General features: G+C 37.9%; 1 protein-coding gene across 12 annotated transcripts in view; it reads right to left on the reverse strand.

The window, feature by feature from the left end:
• Nucleotides 1–20,207, reverse strand: part of EYA4 (EYA transcriptional coactivator and phosphatase 4) — a 307,648-nt gene that overhangs the window by 24,797 nt on the left and 262,644 nt on the right. For 9 of the 12 annotated variants that reach the window (XM_037844422.1, XM_037844416.1, XM_037844414.1 and 6 more), the window contains 3 exons: nt 19,639–19,822; nt 10,660–10,796; nt 8,616–8,699 (listed from right to left, as the gene is read on the reverse strand). In XM_037844422.1, the coding sequence (XP_037700350.1) occupies nt 8,616–8,699; nt 10,660–10,796; nt 19,639–19,822 (405 nt within the window). The remainder of the gene's footprint in view (nt 1–8,615; nt 8,700–10,659; nt 10,797–19,638; nt 19,823–20,207) is intronic. The other 3 variants (XM_037844425.1, XM_037844419.1, XM_037844420.1) reach the window with 1 other exon arrangement.

Consider the following 20,207-nt stretch of genomic DNA (forward strand, 5'->3'; position numbering starts at 1 on the left):
GTTGTTTGCAAGATGAGCCTGATGGAGAAACACAGGGATAAGGCTCTTGACACTATGCAAAAGAGGGATTATAGAGATTATAGGACTCTAAATCAGATGATGATGTCTGTGACATGGTCCTCAAACGTGGCCAACCAGGAGTCACACTTGCGAAGCTTTTAAAATCCTGATGCCCAGACCACACCTACACACCTATACCAAATCAACTGGATCCTCTGGTGTGGGTCCCATGAAACGGTAATTTCAAATCTCTCCGGTGATTCCAATGTGCAAATAAAACCACCTGGGATTTGTCAGAATGGCAGAATTACAGACCCCGCCCCAGGTCTGAATCAGAATCTTTATCCTACAAAAATTTGCAGGTGGCTTATAGGCATATAAACATTTAAGAAGCACTGGTCTAAGAGATCTCTAGTCTAAGAGATCTCATGAAGAAGGTTTGGACAGTTAGGGAAGACGAGAGCTGTATGTCCTTGTGTCTCCCCAGGAGTTAAGTCTCTGTAGAGCTTCCAAAAAACTCTCAGACTTGAGTCGGTCTGATCACTCAGTAGAAAGGAAGTTATGAATAAGAGTACATTTCTCCACCCTCACCCCCATAAAGAGCCTCTGCAGACTTATCTTCATAACCAAATGGCCCCTGGTGCCTCTTTCTTAGTAATGTAGCCAACTACCTGTTGGGAAGCTGGTCAAGATGAAAAACTAGTGAATGTTTGCCAAGGAATAAAAAGGATTTGTTCCAGGTCCAAGTGTTCAATGTCAGCAACAAAACTGAACAGTGGTCAGCACTGAGTAATCAGAAGCTACGATGGAGGCACCTCAGAAGGGCCTCAGCCTATGTACCCCTACCAGCTTCTACAATTTCAATCAGAAGAAAACCCATTGAAAAACATCACCACATTTATTAAACCAATAATGGATAAATACACTTAAAAGGAAATTATAGCAGTGGCATCAGCAATAGGATAGCACATGGATGGAAAGAAAAAGGTTGGTGAGACTGACTGGGGGAAGACGAGTTAGAAAGCCAAGGGCTGAGTCTGGTGGGGCAGAGAAAGCAAATGGATACACCCAGTCAGGCAAGGAGAAAGTCATGTTAGAAGGAGGCTGTGGAAAAGATGGGTGAAGACATTAACTTTGGGAAAGGAAGTTGATGATGATTTATGGAAACTTAAGGGAAGCTGATGATCTAACCTCCCCCAGAAATTTAACGCACTAGCCCCAGCCAGGATGTGTGAGTGAATGATTATCAAATGAGATAAGAGGGACTGCAACTGAAGGGACTTATAGAAGGCACCTCTGGAAGTCTGTGTTTTTGAGAGACTCATTATCAGCTATTTTTTTGGTATCTTGGGTTCAAGTTAATGAATGTGTTTCACTTTCAAAGATCTTTTCCCCTTTATTATTTATGGCCAGTAATAATTTGGTAGGTTGGGCTTAAAGAAAAGTTAGTAAGATATTTGGCTATTTATGATATCACCTAGAACCATTCAATCCCATAGAAAAAAAAACCACAATTTCTCTAAAATCAATGTATGTTTAATAAAGAGAAACACAGAGCTTTGAAAGAGAAGACGATAGAAAGCATCATCCCCCAACCTCACTAAGATAGTGTCACTCTCTTTGATTGAGCTTTATTTTATATATTGAGGTACTATATTTATGCACATATACACACACATCATGAGCAACCATGAAAGACATTATAATTTTTTGAGGCTTGCAAATTCTGCATTCAATCACTGTATATACAAACCACTCTCTGGTCATCCTGGCATAGCACTATTTCTCTACAATAATGAACTAAGAGTTGAGAGATACAAATACAGGTACAAATTTGGAATGCAAACATCTTTAGAAAAGATTCGGTTTCCCCCAAATTCAGTTTTCCTTGATATTCAAATAAAATAGGTTACACTTATTGAATGCTTATTCTGTGGTAGGCAATATGCTACGCATTTTAATACAGTAGCTCAGTTAAGCCTCACAATTGAATTATCATCTTTCATTATTCTCCCCATTTTTATACAGAAGGAAATTGAGGCTCAGGTCGGCTGAACTACCCAAGGTCGTAGGAGGTGGGGCTGGAGTTCAGTATCAGGTCCACCCAACCTCCCCAGCCAGGGCCCTCAAACCATCATGCCCAGAGGGGAGATAACAGCATGGGAAGGTCCATGGGTTCCAACACTGGATTAATTCTAATCACTTCCAATTAAACCCTGTTTTCTTTAGCCTATGATGAAAGTCAGTACTTATCTTCACGCTATCCTATAATTGAAAATCCAGCTGAAGCTCTTTTGGAAGCCTTTTTTCTACATGAGTGTGTGTAGGTTGTTTAAAATAAAATAATCAGTTGATTTATCTGGGTGATATTATTTTCCCAGCTGCTTATATAAGATGTTGCCTAAAATGAGCAAGTAATTCGGGGAGCTTGAATTCTGATTCTCACTGTAAAGTAACTGCTCACATGTCCTTCAGTCTTACCCTAGCTTGGGCCCCTCCACATCCATACTGTGAAATAACTTTGGAGAATCATGGCTTCATGGCAAGTGAGATGTTAATGCTCCCAAATAAATTAAATCTTTAAAGCATAATTTGTTTAGTTCCCTTCATGCCTTTCCCACTCCATCCCCCCAAAAGAAAAAAATAAGAGAGGAATTAATGCAACTGATAAGGTCAAATAATATATACTATTAATCATAACAGTCTTCATAAACTGACAAATGATAGATAATTCCCGGTCCACGTCCTGTCAAATTTACAAATCCTATTTCAGAGTTTTGCAGCAGAAAACTGTACGTGCCAAGTGGTGCTCAGCTGCAAAACCCATCATCAGCCTCACAGGCACCACGGCTCAAATACCGATGTCCCTCATTTGCCACTGTGGTACACATCCAGGAACAGTTCTGCTTGGGAAGAGAGCATGTTGACAGCCAAACAGAGTCAAAGAGTGGTAATGTATTAAGGAAGAACCTTGGAAAATTCAGATTTATTTAAGAATGGAAGTAAGGTTTTGGGAAAAAAAGTTTTTAATTAAAACACAAGTTAGTTACTTTTACTCAACTGAAGAATAAAATTGTATTCTTAAATGATTGTGTTCCATGCATTTTATCTTTATAAGCTGTGGGGAAAAACATGAGACATGAAGAGTATAAAGATTAAGAGCCTGTCAAAGAGATGTGGGTTCCAGTCTGGCCGCCCCACTTACCAGCTGTGTCACATAGAACAGTGACAAAGGGTAAAGCTGAAGACATGATGCCTGTAACAGGACACTCAGCCGAGTGCCCAGCACATGCAAGGGCTCAGAAAGGTACTTCCCATTACCTATTATTTAGAAGAGGTGGAAGAGGGAGAGGAGAGAGAAAGGGATGGATGGATGGATGGATGGACGGATGGTAATGATTTTACATCTCTGGGGCTTACATCTCCAGCTCTCAGTTCATTCTAGTTTAGGACACTGCTGTACCACTTAGTGTGCTTTAAGCATAAATATTGTCCTTCTGTATATCTGAAAATATGTGCCTTTAGTTATTTCTTGTTTGGATAGAAGAACGTATATTTTTACTTAAGTTTCTCTGGCCTAGGAGTTAGATGGCCGTTTTCTTAGATGACTGCTACTTTCACATATCTACATATTTCATTTATTTCTACTTCTCTACTCCCCGTCCCAGTCACCCCAGGAAGGAAGCGTATTATAACCATTTTCAGTCAGGGAAACCATCTCAGAGGTTAAATGACTTGCCCTTAGCACATCCAGACACAGGACTTGGGTCACATAATGAGTCTTCTAACTTCTTGCTCTCTGCTTCTTCAGCTTCTTGCAATGCTCTGAGGAATACCTAGGACCTCAGGACTCAGTCACCTCAGGGTGACAGAATGAGGAGCAGGGGACTGGCAATGTGAGGGAAAGGGGCTATCTCCAGACCCCACCCCTACACTTCAACTACAGCAGCTCTTCCTTACATGTTTTTCTATAAAGATCTATGGATCTATGTGCATAAAATATTCTCTGGCTGAAAGAGAAGGACTGAACAATCACTAAGTTATACCATAATGCCTCTAAGAAGGCATCTAAAAAAGGAAAAGGATGAAGTTGCATCACAACTGCACGCTTAGACAACCTGAAAAGGTATAAAGGTTTTTCCCAGAAATAGTGGCCCTGGCCACTTTTGCTGTTACTGCAAAGTACTTCTGAGTTGTCAGCTAGTCAGTAGAAGGATCTCATTTTGGTCAGATGTCAAGGTCATTATTGAAGACATTAGGGAACTGACGGCTTAAACACGTTTACAAAGTTTTCTTCACTGTAGAATATCTCAGGACCTTTAGTATGAAAATAAGCTCTGAGATTGCCTAAGAAATGGCCCATAAAATGCCAGAACTTCCTAATTTATTTCACCATGGGTCTTTTCTTGGAAGCCATCCAATAAAATGTCCTGTAATTGGTTTACTCCACAAAAAAGTTTGGGAAATGCAAATGCTCTATTCCAGGAGTTCTCAAATCAGAGTCCAGGACCATCAGCTTTACCTGGGAATTTGTTAGAAACGCAAATTATCTGACCCCACTCCAGACCAAATGAATAAAACTCTGAGAGCAGGGTGGGTGAGGAAGATGGCAGCCACCTGATGTGTGTTTCAAAAGTCCTGCAGGCTACCGTGATGCATGCTGAAGTCTGAGAACCACTGCGCTACTCTAAACCCATACCAGTTCTTCCTACACAGTAGCCTCCTAGATGGTCTGCTTTTGTCCCCCCCCCACCCCGTGCTCCTCTGAACTCCACCCTCCACAGAGCAGTCATGTCACAATCCTGCCCAAGACTGCCCAACAGCTTTCCATTGCACCCAGAACACGATCAAAGCACCAGGTTCAAGCCAGGTCCTACCTGGGCTGGCTACTTCTCTGAGTTTGTTTCATGCCCCCCTCATTTACTCCTGCCCGCTCTGTGGACTTCTTCAGACTCCTGGGACACTGGAAGGGGGTTCCAGCCCAGGCCCCTTGTGAATGCTCTGCCTGGAATCCTCTTCCCCAGGGCCCACCCTCACGCCCACAGGGCCAGCGCCTTCCTGTAGCTCAAGGCTCAATGTCAGTGACTCCTCCAGTGGCTGTCCACGTGATCTAGTTTAATTGTCTTCGCAGCAGCAGTTATCAGTCTCTGAGATGAGAGCAGGGAGCACCTCTGCCTTGTGTTTAATAAACCTCTGTTAGCTGCACACAGCCCGTCTAGAGCTCCTCCCGGTCTTCACTTCCGGTTTGCTGTGAAGCCAAAGCTACACAACGTCCTCCCTGTCCTCTTTGCCCTGACCTCAGGGCTGTGTGTGGTCCCCAGCTGCCCTGCTCTGCTCTAACATCCCTCTTTGAACTACTACTTAAAATGCCAAAACGTGAGTGTCTTAGTGGCTAAAAGGCAGTGAGTTCATTACTGAGTTTAAGAAAAATGTCAATGATAAAATGACTTTTTAAAAAATATAAATAATTCAATAAATGAAGTAATCTATTACTTTCATGGAACTCAATAAAGGCGCTTTCATTTTGCTTAGGAAAAAATATGGCTTAAAATCATTTTTATTTTAGTTTTCTTAAATTGCCCTAGAGTTAAAACAGCATTTACTACGGCCAATTCTAACTACCTTCTTGCAGCAGCACAGAAGAGTAGAAAAATCATGGACTTGTTGCAAGAGTGATCTGATTTCCAATATAGGAACTCTCATAACCCCAGGTTCCTCATCCATAAAATCTAGATCACAAGTTACAGCAGAATACCTGTGAGAAATGACAGGATAAAGTATGTGAAGCTGGCTACTAACAGCTCCGATCTTTTGAGTGTTAATTCACACCATGTGTTCTGCTAAGCCCTTTAAACATCCTATCTCCTTAATTCTTATTCACTATAGATAGTATTATTCCCATTTTACAGAAGTTGAGAGAGCTTAATTAATTGCCCAAGGTTGGAAAGCTGCATTCAGAACTTGTTTCTCAAACTTAAGTTTATCTGACTCAAAAGTTCTTGCCCTTCAATATCCCTACTGCCCCTGAAATGCTTTATGGGGTCTATCACATTTAGCCATTTTATAAATGTAGTATCATCTTCCTCAAGCCTTCCAACAGAGCCCCACAGTCTTTTTATATTCTGCTTCATTTCCAGGTACCCATTACTGCATATCTGGCACACTGTGCTTCACCTTTTCATAGAAAAATAGACCAAGTTGTTTTTCATCTTAAAGGAGAATTGGTACAACTACCCACACAGCACTTTACTAAATACCCTTCCTCCTCTACTCTTAGGCAATCTCACTTAGATATTGACTTGCATGGCAGATGGCCCATGTCAAATAGTCCAGGGCCACTGTTGCTCTGGGTGAACTTGCACACATCTTATTTCCTGAGTCTGTTTCCTCATTGGGGCTGGAGAGAACTATATACCCCTTAAAATAGTTGTGATGCTTAACACATGGCACATTGTGGGCATTCAATAAATGTCAGTTTCTTTCTTCTCCTCACTTTGCCCCACCCATTTTGGTATTCTCTGCTGTGTTTGAAGATTCTGTAAGTATGGAGAATGTCTCTATTTGGTATCTGAACAAAGCATTGTAGACAATACTTTAAAATAATGAAATTTGTGTGTTGAAATGAGTGTGGCACATCAAAGGTGGTCATCAGGTTGGGTGATAGGTTTATTTCAGCAATGAACCATTGCTGAGAGAGGTGTGACAATTTCACTTTGGGAGCAGTTCTTAGAGCTAATTTTTTAGTCAATCAAGAAAATCAGCATCATTACACTATGGTATTTTTTTGACAAAAAAATCAATATATATATGGCATTTTTACCATGCTTCTTATTTATTTCCTTGGGTCCAAATGATCTTACTATTTCTAAAGATCAACATTATCATGAAAGGATGAAAACCTGAAGCCAGGAAACATGTTAACAATCTGAAGGTAATTTCAGGAAATAAATTTCATCACTAATTTGGCACAAGTGAAGCAATATGGATATTTAGGTATAACCTCTAATGGTGACTATTGTGAAGGGAATATTTATTTGGATGTCTAATATGAAAGGCAGTTTCATAAATATACTGCAACAATCTAACAGAATTTATCCTAAGCCATTATTATTCCAGAAGAAATGCTTTAGATTGCTGTCTGGAACCTTTTTAGATAGAATACTTCATCAGTAATAAAATTTTGAGTGTGCACCTCAAATTTGTGTACATTTATTTATTTATAAATTACATAAATTTACTTTAAATTATAATCATATGCATGGATTTATAAATTATATTCATTATTAAACAGATAAAATAGAAATTAATAAATATGAGTTGTAAATATATATTCCATATATAACTAGATTATATTAGATAAAACAAATATAATATTAATATGAAAAATAAAAGACTATATATGTATGAATATATATAAAGTATAAGTTCTAATATTTTCTTTCCTAATTCCAGTGGTGCGTCTCATGTCTCCCTCACACAAATGCACACTTATGCCCCAACTGGGAGATCACAGTTTTAGATGATGGCAATTGTGATAAAGAGCTTAAGACTCCTTCTAAACGGTTGTTCAAAAAAATTGTCACCTCTCATATCTGTTTAGCAACACCACCTGCCTATACCAAAAAAAAAACAAAAAACAAAAAACAAAACAAACAAAAAAACAAATGGCAAAGCAGACTCACCAAAAGCGCAATTTAGAAAGAAAAATTCAATAAAGCTTAACATAGTTTCAAAAATCTGCATATTGAATGGACATGACACTATCAAATAAGGTATAAATTCACCCACATAAAGACAGTGCAATACAGTTCGAAAGAGCTCTGCCAGTGTGATATGTGAAGGAGACAGATACAACTTCGATATAGTAACTGAAGGTAGGCCCAAGTGTACTCAACTAACTGGTTAAAGAATGAGCCCTAAAGCATTAAGGACTCCAAGGGAAATGGCTTAAACAAGACTGTTAAAAGAAGCTAGCTATGAAAACAATGACAAGAGAGAAAGGGAGAAGAGTAATGAGGCCATTTGTTCCTGAATGGTGTGTGTGTGTGTGTGGTGTGTGTGTGTGTGTGTGTGTGTGCGCGTGTGTGCGTGTGTTTGGGGGGGGTTGCTATCCTCACTGGATGTTCATGTGCTTACTCAAGTTAGAGAAAAATATTTTATTCATAAATCCAAAGGATCCTTTAGCCAAAAAGTTATTTTTTGCTTATTTCAAATGGCATCCTATAGCAACATTTGGTGCAACAAGTTAATTCAAACGATTTCTGAAAGTTCCCTTATTAGAGGATATATATGATTTTATAATGTTTTCAAGTCCATTTCAATGCACAACACCTTTTTCCTAAAGTAATTTTGTGAGAGTAAGAAGTTCAGTTTTGAGGTGTAACACGCAAAGTCATTATGAAGAAAGAGAAAAGAAACCTACTTGAATTAGTTGTATAAAATTTGCCAATTCACGTTAAAAGGCATGAGCCACTGGAAATAAATAATTAAGAGCAGATTTGGTAGGGTGCAATAAAGGCACTTAAAATATTTCAAAATGACCCTTGATTTCTGAAAAAAAAAAAAAACCATAGTTCTAAGAAGATTTCTTGGAGTAAAATTTCTCAATTCCTTACCTTGCCATATTTCTGTGCATACGACCCTGTAAGGAGTGAGTGGAAAACAATGATGGTTTCATCCAAATCCCAGACAAACACACGCTGAAAACACAAAAGAAAAATGTCTAAGAATTATACAGTTCTGAGAAGACAGAAGTCTCTGTAGAACTAGAAAACATCTTGCTTTATTATTGGATATAATTTTCATACCATTTTATAATTATTCTACTCCATTAATTTCTTTCAAATGTGACAAATTAAATACTTGTAACATCGGAGGAGCAAGAGTGATGCAAATATCACAGGGTTGAGATTGCCTTCTTGATCAAAAGGGGGAAAAGAAATGAAACAAAATTAACTTTCAGTGGCTAAGAGATGTCAAATGTAGCATCAGAGGTCACTCTGGAGGCTATTCTTATGCATTATATAGATATTCCTTTTTGGTTTTAGTGTATTAGAATAGCTAGAAGGAAATGCCTAAATTGATTGAACTGTAATCTCTAGACTTGATTCTTGATAACTTTATAGCTTTTATCATGTGACCATGTGATTGTGAAAACCTTGTGAATGACATGTCCTTTATCCAGTGTATGGGCAGATGAGTAAGAAAATAAAGACTACATATATATATTTATATATATATATGTGTGTAAGAAAATAAAGACAATATATAAATAAATAATATGTATAAATAATAGGATTTTAGGGTGTTCTTTTTTATTTTTATTATTTTTCTTTATTCTGGAATAATGAAAACACTTTAAAATTGATTGTGGTGATGAATGCACAACTATAGATGATACTGTGAGCCACTGATTATATAATTTGGATGGATTATATGGTGTGTGAATATAGCTCAATAAAATTGTATTTAAATTAAAAAAGAGTAATGCAAACAGTTAAAAGGTTAAAAATAAGATGTTTTAATCTGAATGAATTCTTTGAAACTTTTACTTACAGTTATTACCAAAAGGACACATTGGGACTTTATGATACAAATGTACTTGAAACTCCGAATTGCAAAGTTTTATAACTCATGGGTTCATGAACTATAGGGCTGTAAAGAATTAAACTTAAAAAATGTATATTTAAAAGAATCAGTGCATAACCCCCAAAAACAGAAATTGCAAAGTGTGAGCCCTTGGGTCAAATTAGGCCAGCAGATGTGTTGTTTGGCTTGCACAAAGTTTTGAAGGATTTAAAGATATTTACCAGCATTTCAAAATCAGGAGGTTTCAAATGAACTTCTGGGTTCTGACTGCAGCAGAGAATCTAGGGAGCTGAGACTACCAGTTCCCTGGATTCATGTAGATCACCCAACCCAGCTCCCAGAGGCATTTGAATCTGCTCCCTTTGTTCAGGTAAAGGAAATTATTTTTTATGGAAAGGCACAATGTCTATCACTTGATTTTAATAATCCTGGAAATATATATTTTTTTCTTAATTGGGATATAAAGTTACGTGAGAAGTAAACGTTAGGGTTAGAGAACGTTTCTCCTGTTGTTTTAGAATAAAAATCAACCTGTCTAGCATGGCCACCTCTCAGAGAAGTGCACAATAGAAAAAAAATGGCATATAATGAGATATTTACACAGACATATATCACATGCTCAGTTTTTTTTTCCTATTTTCAGAATATGACTTTTCCTTTCCATACAGATTAATTTTACCTTTTTAAATCTATTGACCTACAGATTTATACTTTAGTACTACCAGATATAAAGAGTGTTTCTCAGAAAATTTTCCCACAAAAATAGTTTTCTTTTTAAAATTCCTGTTGGTGCCAATTTGGATCAAAAGACATTTATCTCAGGCCTAGAATTTATAAAGCACTATCATCCTTAAGTCGCTATTACTTTCAATTTTGTCATATATAATGGATGAAACCTCAAACTTGAGAGCTGCACAATGCCCACTACAAAGCAGTACATTCAATTCATGATATATCTTTCTTTTGTCTTTTTTAAGTTAGAAACGTTATGGAAAGCTGTAAGGTGCAAAATACACTACTTAGTAAAATGAAAACACTATGTTGCACTTTTTAAAAGCTCTGCAGGCCTACCTCCAGGTCGCTGTCGGGAGGTGGGGACGGGTTATTTTTCCGGCCTCTTCCTCGAGACTTTGACCCTGAACTCCTACAGGTTCTCTCGTCCAGATCCTTGATGGGGGTGGAGGGGCTCTGCACGGTGTCAAACTCTCCTGTAAGTAACATAATTTGAGTCGATAACAGCACTTCGTTTTCAGATCAAGTGTGAATCTTCATTACGCACTGTTGTAACAAATTCCTGTACAATAGAAATCTCCCTATGTCAAAAAAAGATTTATCATCCCTCATACACAAAATCCTAATTTTGCCCAAAAAAATAATAGTCTACATTCATATAATGTTGTGATGGAGGGATTTGTGAGGCAATCTAGTTCAGTTCCACCTCTCTGAGGTCTCACAAATCCCTCCTCATTTTAATCTATTTGATCGATTAGTCTGAAAAGTCTTTTATACTGCATTTGCCTTCAACTTCCTGTCTCTACCCCCACCTACAGATTTATCTGCATTTGGATCTATCTTCACCTCCTTTTGTCAGAGTCCAGAGGACGTGATGTCTTCTTCCAGATCAATTCCATTCCTCCACCTGCAAACTCGACTCCCCTTGACTGCCCCCTCTAGGGGATCTGGCTCCATGACTCAGACCGTTTCTCATATTTCCTTCAAACTCTCCCTTTCCAGCAGGGCACAGGCAAGTTTAAAAGTCCTTCTCCTCGACCTTGCGTTTCCATCTAGATACTATCTGCTTGTTCTCATCTCCTTTTAAACTGAACTTCTTAAGAGAAGAGTGCATGTCAGCACTGTTCACTAGAAATATAATGTGAGCCACAAATGTGCCCACATATATAATTTTAAATTTTCAAGTAGCCACATTAAAAACATAAAAAGAAACATGTAAAATTATTTTTTCATATATTTTAATTGACCCAATATATCCAAAACATTATTTCAACATGTAATCAATTTTTAAAAATTATCAGGGAGATGTTTTATGTTCTCCTTTTCATACTAAGTCTTTGAAATCTGATGTGCATTTTATACTTAATCTGCACTGGCCACATTACAAGCACTCCATAGCCATATGTGGCCAGTGGTTATACTCTTGGATAGCACAATTCTCTCCACTTTCTGACATCTCATTGATTATAATCTGGCTTCAGGGCACCAAAACTTTAGTGAAGACACTCCTACTAGAAATGCCCAATGATCACCTAATTGACAAATATGGTAAATACATTCAGTCCTTATCTTTCTGGACCTCTCTGCTCTACGAGATCCCATTAAACATCCTTTGGAACCGTTCAGTTGGCATCTGATACCGTGTACTCTCTTTCTCTGTCTAGCAGATCTTCCATCCTTTGATCATGTTGTTCTTACTGCACACAGTCTGGGTGGTCTAACCCTCGCATATGCTGGTGACCCCATATGCCGGTGACCCCATATGCTGGTGACCACATATGCTGATGACCCTACTGTTGAGGACCCGTACTTCTACATGTTCAACGAGACCATATCCTAAGTTTCAGACTTTCTGTCCAACTGTTTACTTCTGCATGGCCCATGGTTACCTAAAATTCTGACATGCCTGAAGCTAGAGATGGAGCATTTTATGAGAGAGAGTGCTGAACAGTGGACCAACCTGGGGGAGGGTTGGTCAGATAAGCTGAAGCAACAGTGAGGTCAAATATAACAAGTAAAAGTTGGAGGCATACTAGCTATAGGACTTTAAGCATTTTACTCAAGCTCTCCGAATCTCAATTTCCTTGTATATTAAAGTAATAACAACCACATTTTTGGATTACAGACTGGGATCAATCTGATTTATGTCTAACTTGATTTAAATCATATGTATAAAGTAAAAATTTCTAGGAGGGTCAAATCATATTAAATTATAGAATTTTTAAATGTGAATATGTTATGACCATCATTCTTTATCATGAAATTAAATTATAATAATTCTGAGGGCAGTCAAGCAATTTTTAATTCAAATAAGCAAATCTGAACAAAATTGGCAAAATTTAGGCAATAATTTTGCTTAGATATTCTAATAAACAGTTAATTTTACATGGTTAACATCTAATTGTTTATAATGAAGTTCAGAGTTTGATCAGCATTCACTAAGAAAAGGCACTTTAGAAAGGTTAGCTTTATATGCTACTGGAATGTTCATGGGCTATCACTGTGGACTAATAAAAAGTTGCTTGTACAATTTATCCGAGCTGTATTTTTTTGCAACTAATGCACAATTGAATTTTTAAAGTACAATATATGCATTACCTGACCAGTGGGTTCACTTTCCAAGTCCAATAAAAAAGCAATTTCTTTTTCATCTTTTCAGTCTATAAACCAACCACCTTAATCTCATTAGTTTTAATTTAACTAATTAATTAGTTCTCATATCAAAAGCCAAAGAGCTATATGGCCCAAACAGACCAGAACTGAATGTTCTTAATTCACTGACATTTCCTATGTTTTGTTAAGAACGCATTTCACAGTTTCTCACCAGAAGAACTTTAATATTATACGTTTAAAAGTAGGTCCTTAACAATTGTTCATCAATGATGATGGCAAGATTATATATAAGTCAGAGCTAGCAAATGTAAACTTAAGTCCCTTTCCATTTCTATCCAAAAAAAAAAAACTCTCTCATAACAAATTACTCCCTTGACATTCATGTTTTTAAACAGCTGTTTAACATATAGAACAAAGTGATAAGAGTGTATAAGCCAATCATGTGTAGTTGAGTTGTTCTAAAAATACAGGGTTATTTCACTGTGTGGGACTCTGCTATTATCTGTGTATTAGTAGACAGAACAATAATAAAGTTCTTTTGTTATGGGGTTGAATATAATCCTATCTTATGTCATGTTTTGATTTTCTTGTATAGGCAATAAATAAGCCACAGATACTTACACACCAACTTAAAAAAAAATTTTTTTGTGATTTCTTTTAAACAGAATTTTCCTAAGGTTACTATATCCCTCAAATCAGATGGTCTCCTTCAAATAAAAAAAAAAAAAATAATTCAAGTTAACCCTCACTTATTAAGCAAGCTTTTAAAAAATTTGGACAACATTCCATAAAACCTGTCTTTATATTCACTATACATCAATTTTCAGGTGTTAACCATCCTAAGGCAGATTTGTTCTTGCAGCAGTGCAAGAGCTGAAAGGACAAAAAACTTGCAAAATCCCAGCCACTGTGATCAGTTATGGGTGGTTGAACATAAACTGGCACCACAAAGAGGGAGTTAGGCAGGAACAGCTCATCTGTTCAAATAACTGGGAGCCAGCAACTATCACAGCATGGGAAAAAAAAGAATGGAAGGGGAAAGGGAAAAGACTGTGGTCACAGGGAGTGTTTGGGTTTGAATAAATGTAACACCTGACACTATTTAGTCTCTCCAAGTTGCTGAAGAACCTACAAAGGGCTCTAAGAATCTGGTGCTTCCAGGGCAAAATACAGACAGATGTGCTTTGATGGGGGCAAAAAGATAGCCTTTTAAGAAAACAATAAAGATCAGCTCCACATTTATTAAACCCTTACTATGCATAACACACCACCTACTTTTTAAGAACAATTATTGGAATATTTTTGGCTTCACTCACTACTCATTATGTCTGTGAGATTCATCCGTGTTTAGCCTGGAGCAGTTGTTTGTTCTTTCCTTAAATGTTGGCTAGAACTTTGCTATATACCTAAAATTTTATTTATCCATTTTGCTGCTTGGCATTTGGGTTGTTCACAGTTTGGGGCTATCATGAATAAGCTGTTACAAACATTCTTGTGCATGTGTTTGTGGACACATGCTTCCACTCCTTGTGGAGACACGGAAGGTTCCCTGGCTTGATAGGTTATACAGTGGGGCCACTTCCTAGCTTCGGAAGCCTGAAGGTGGGCACCAAGCTGGGAGAAGGCCAAAGCTTTGCATGCCTGAAGGCAGGCAGCAATTTAGATAAGGGTAAAGTCGCAGGGCTCCTTCCGTGCTCCTGTCTCCTGCTCCTGCTGTCTCCTGTCTAGCCCCAAAGACATTGTCCCTTGAGATCAAAGACATGCAATCACACCTTACGGCTTTATAAAAAATGCACCCTCCCTGAAATACCTGCAAACAGTCACGTAGGAGACTACTTTGTATGCTGTAAAAACCTGTAGGAATGAGTAGAAAAAAACTCTTTTGCATGAACACAGAGACGGAGTCGGCTCCCTTCTTTCACAATTCCTCTTGGGTGTTAACAGCCAGCAGCAGGACTGCTGAGTCAACAGAAGGCCTGTGTTCATTTTTAGAAGTCACTGACCTTTATCCAAAGTGGTTGCATCCATTTACCTTCACATCAAGCAATGAGAGGCCCAGTTGCTCCACATCCTTGCCAAGACTTGGTATTACAGGTTTTTGTTTTTGTTTTCTCATTTTAGGCATTGTGGATGCATTGTTGTATCTCATTGTGCTCTTACTTAGCATTTTTTGATGAGTAATTATGTAGAACACTTTCATATGCTTCTTGGGCATTTGATACCCTCATTATTATTGAATAACTGTTTCAATCTTTTGCCTTTTTCAAAAAATTTAGTTGTTTGTCTTTCCCTTATGAATCTGTTGGAGCTCTTTACTGTGATGCATATCTGACTTCAACCTCACTCTGACCCAGTTTCATCCCTGTTTTTCAAGTGGGGAAACTAGAGACACGTGGGGCTTAATTAACTTACCAAGATTAAATTGCTTGTAAGTGGCAACAATGGTATGATTCTAGAACTTCTGCATTCGCCACCATGCTATACTTCCTCCACCAAACAGCATCAGACCCTCCAGGTTACAAAGAACTCAAACCTAAATCTGCTTCTACACACATATGATTTTATAAAATTCCTGGGAGCATGAGAGCCAAGGAATCATTGAGTGAACCTCATATAAGTAAGACAGCATGACCTCTAAAGGGCACCTTTAGAGGTCATGTTGGAATTGTATCTGACCTTGATACCTTCTGGAGATGCTACCCTTTCTTCTAATAAAGCATAAAGCCAAGAACCTGAGCTCAACCACTCATGAAACAGTTGCTGACAATTTTTTTTTAAAGGAGAAAGCCACTGATCCCAGTGACTGCCAAATTTCAACTCAAGTAATTGCACCAGGGCACATAGTGCTGCAGGGAAAATGCGAATTGGCAGAGGAGCTTCATGTGGCCTGTCCTTTCTCTACCTGAGTCCTGTTGTTAGTTTGAGTTAGATGAGTTAGCACTTTGCTTCCCACCCTTCTCCTCCTGTGCAATGCCACCAAGCTCTAAAAAGTCTCCTTTGTTCTACCTAAGAAACTGGCCTCTTATCAGAGGAGAGTGAAGTGATCCTACTACACCCTTTACTTTTCTGGAGCACTTGTAAAGTTCAATTAGCTAATGTATTATAATGCTTACTGAGGTCTTAGGATGAAGGATAATATTGTTACAAATTACTATTTAATTTTAAAGATATTTAAAATATTTGAAGAGGAGGAGCTATAAAATATCTCTACCCTTTATGTGCTATTCAGTATTCAAACTTTCTCAAAAGCAAATAAAAAATAGAATAAACAAAAGATAAACTTTATTTAAAGCCAAAGAAAAATCTTTATAAGGATAATGGACGGCAACGTCTGTTCCGAATCAGCACAGTAGTGTTTCTTTAAATCCATGGTCAAACTACTTAACAAGGGTAAAATAAATAACTGAATGCCATTTGCAACTTCCAAATAACAGCAGTCATTACCAATTGCCTCAGGCTTTTTCTTGGGTCAACACTATACATGACTGCATAATTATCTTTAATCAGTACAGCAATGAATAATTGCACCCTATGAATTGGATATGTAGACCCAACTTTATTTCATTAGGTTTATCTCTAAATCAGAAGAACCAGCTGTCTCTTGTTGAACATAAAGCTATGTTTCTATTTTAAAAATGAGAGAAGTCAACAGCAAAGTTTTACGAAAAATTGTGGATTTAATTGTAAATCTCTGTTTCAAGTCCAAAATGCTGGTCAATGGGAAATACTTCCCCTGCCCTTGAATTAAATACATCAGATTTCATCAATCATAAAGAAAAAAAAAATCCCACAATTACAAACCTGTTTGCTTTTTGGATGCATGCCAGATCCGAAAAGGCAAAATCAAACTTAAAAATCAAACCTTGACTGAAGAGTCACAGAATTCCTAAAAGACTCAAGTATGTCTGTTGCTTAAAGTCCCAGATATGCATGTGCAGAGGATACTACAGTTACAAAGTGGAAACACTTTCTTCTTTAAATTCAACAGGAAGTTCCAATAAAATCTGAAAATTAGGTCAAACCATATTTGCTGGCATCAGCAACCAACAGAAGCCAGAAGAAATGGCAACATTGTGACAGTTCATATGACAGTGACAAATTCAAAGTCACCCAATCAGAATATCTATGTCTGCATTTAGTATTTTAATGTAAATGGTATAGATATTCCGAATATTGAATTGTTGTTTAACTAGGGAAAGTAACCATATGTCTTTCCTGCAGAAAGGCTCCGTTGTGATCACACGGAAATTAGAGCAAAATTGGCCTTTTACCCAAAACTCTACCCAGCATATACTATATTTGAGAAAACAAATAATTTTCACTGCCAGTAGCTCTATTCTAGTAAATTCTGAAGCACCCTGCTGGTTCTGTCCATGGTTCAGTGTCTGCTATGTTGATGACCAAACACTTCTTCCCCGGGTTTGTGAAGGCAGTGACCCTGTCTTTTCTCCCTCATGCAGCCACTGTTGAGAAAATCTTTCCACAGTTTGATAGTTTGATAAGAGTATGTCAAAGACTCCTTACCTAAAGTATCTCCACTACTTGTTAGGCAAGGATTCTGGAGTCATTCATTCTATTTGAGTTAAGCTAAGATCCTTGATGAAACTCAAGTACTGACTTGAAGAGAATCAGGACACATTTGGAGCATGGACCTGAGGCTGGAACTAGGGTAAACCAAGTGAGGCACCTAAGGCGTGATATTTAAAGACCCCAAAACAAGCACTTCCTTGAACAACCTGCCTTACCCCGGTCCTGGTCCTATATGGGACACAGAAGCTCAGAGAGGCCGAGGGCAGATGGAAAGATCAAATGAGATGAGGACCAGCAATTCCAAGGGGTGCATGCTGACGGGAAGGTCTACAAGCACTTGAAAGAAACTGAAATGTAGGGGCACCAAAGACAAACTCTACTAGACCATGTGTCCTTGGGTCCATAGATTACAGGCAATATTCTGAGAAGAGAACCAAAAAGAATGGATGCTACCATTTCATCAATTCATGATACAAGCACATGGATTGGCTGTCCCTTAAAGTATCTGTTTCACTGTCACCTCTTTATGTCCAAATTTGCTTCCTTTTTAATATTCACTCATCTTATCTAGCATTTCCCCTTTTTCAACACTCATCCGGAGTGTTATCATTTGCTTGATTTGTCTTGCTTGTTAAATGGAAGCTAAAGGTAACCTGAGAGCTCATTCACTCAACATTGAAAACAACAGCCACTCAACAAATATAAGTAAAATAGCATTAAGTCTTCTTGGTCCCACTGGTCCAGTTTCAGAGAATTTCCAGTATTGTAACCATGTTTCCCTCTTTTCGCCTTCCTCCAAAACAACGGTGAATTTAGAAGTTGCAAATAAGCGAAGGCAGAAATTATGCTTGAACACACTAACAATATACTCAAAAGCTCTGGATCTGACCTTTCTTATTACTGAGTTTTGAGAATTCTTTATATATTCTGGATACAAACCCTTTATCAGATACATATTTTGCAAATATTTTCCCCTGATGTGTGGCTTGTCTTTTCTTTCTTGTAAAAGTGTCTTTCCAAGAGCACAAGTTCTTAATTTTATGAAGCCTAACTTTTTGTGTTGTTGTTTTTGTTTTATGGGTTGTATTTTTGGTGTCATTTCTAGAAAATCTTTATGTAACACAAGGTCATAAAGATTTTCTCCATGTTTTCTTCAGAAGTTTTACAGCTGTAGCTTTTACATGTAGGTTTGTATATGATGTGAGTTATTAGTTGAGATTCATGTTTTTGCATGTGGATGTCCAACTGTTTCAGCACCATTTGCTGAAAAGATCATTCAGTCTGCATTTAATTGTCTTTCAACTTTGTCAAAAATCAGTTGTCCAATATATGTGTGGATCTATTTCTGGATTTTCTATTCTCTTCCACTGCTCTGTATCTATTCTTTTGTCAATATCATACTATTAATTACTGTACTTTACAGTAAATCTCGAAATCAGGTAATGGGAGTCCTTGAATTTTGTTCTTTCTCAAAACTGTTTTATCTATTCTAGTCCCTTTGCCTTTGCTTGTAGTTTGAGAATCAACTTCACAATTTCACAAAAAGTCCTGCTGAAATTTTGACTGGGATTAAGCTGAATCTCTATTAAACGTGCTTTTAACATGAAATTCTTGAATGATGTTGAATATGGGCCAGCAAAGACAATTCCAAAAGCAGATAAACTTCAGACAAACTTCAGACAAGCTTCAGAAAATGAAGAACACAAACGCTTTTAAACATGTGCTGATCAGACAAAGATAGGAAACTAGCCACCACTGATCCTACAAAGGATTGCAGGAAATGTCCACTGCTGGGGCAAGTGAGAACTCATGAAAGTGAAGGAACCAGGCGTTCCCCACGCATGGAGGAAACATGACCACTGACAGCCGAAGAAGATACTACGGCAATTTTTCTGTGCTAGTCAAGTTCACAAATTAATTTGTCTGGCAAAAGGTCCATTCACCTTTTTATATCCATATTCCTATGTACACTTTCATTTTGAGATTAAGATCTCCTAATTGTCCTGTATCTGAAAAGAAAGGTTCCCTGGAATTCCAGAAGAGCCTCATTTTATACAATAAAGCTAGCACAGATTAGACATCAGCATAAACTATCTGGGAGCTTCTGGTTATGCTTCCGAAATGTCCATTTTCTCTGAATTATCAGACACAGCAAAACACAGAAAAATATTTCACCTGGATGAAGATCTGTACCTGGTTGGCTAGTCAGTCCCGGGAGAGATTCTTGCAGCTGATAGGTTGAGGTTGATGAGGATGTGCCGTCGGCTGTGTTATTTGATGTCATATACGCACCATACGTGGATGCCGAGTAATACTGTGCATACTGGTTTTGGCCAAAGCCTGTGTAGGATGGATAATCCTAAAACAATAATTAAGATGTGTGTTTGAAAGAGAAATTACCCTCTAGTGTGCTCCAAAGCAAACCAATCATGCAGGTCACTGAAACATTCCAATTTGGCTCCATTTGTTTTTGAGTTTGTGGCTTTGAGGTGATCCTAAGGAGCAAGACTATTTTGTGGCTCTCTTCTATATACACAAAGTAAAAGCAAACCAGGGGCAGTCTGCAAATTTTAATCTGCCTAAAGTTTGCACACAGTTGACTCTGGCTCCCTAATGACTTCTGTGAGGGTCTGTATTGTCAGGTCACATGCACTGGAAGAAAAGAGGCAACGGTATCAGTCACAGAAAGAAAAGAGTAAATAAAGGAATATGAATAAGAGATATTCTTATCCAGACTCTCACAA

This window comes from Choloepus didactylus, chromosome 7 (assembly GCF_015220235.1).
Source record: "Choloepus didactylus isolate mChoDid1 chromosome 7, mChoDid1.pri, whole genome shotgun sequence".
Classification (NCBI taxonomy): domain Eukaryota; kingdom Metazoa; phylum Chordata; class Mammalia; order Pilosa; family Megalonychidae; genus Choloepus; species Choloepus didactylus.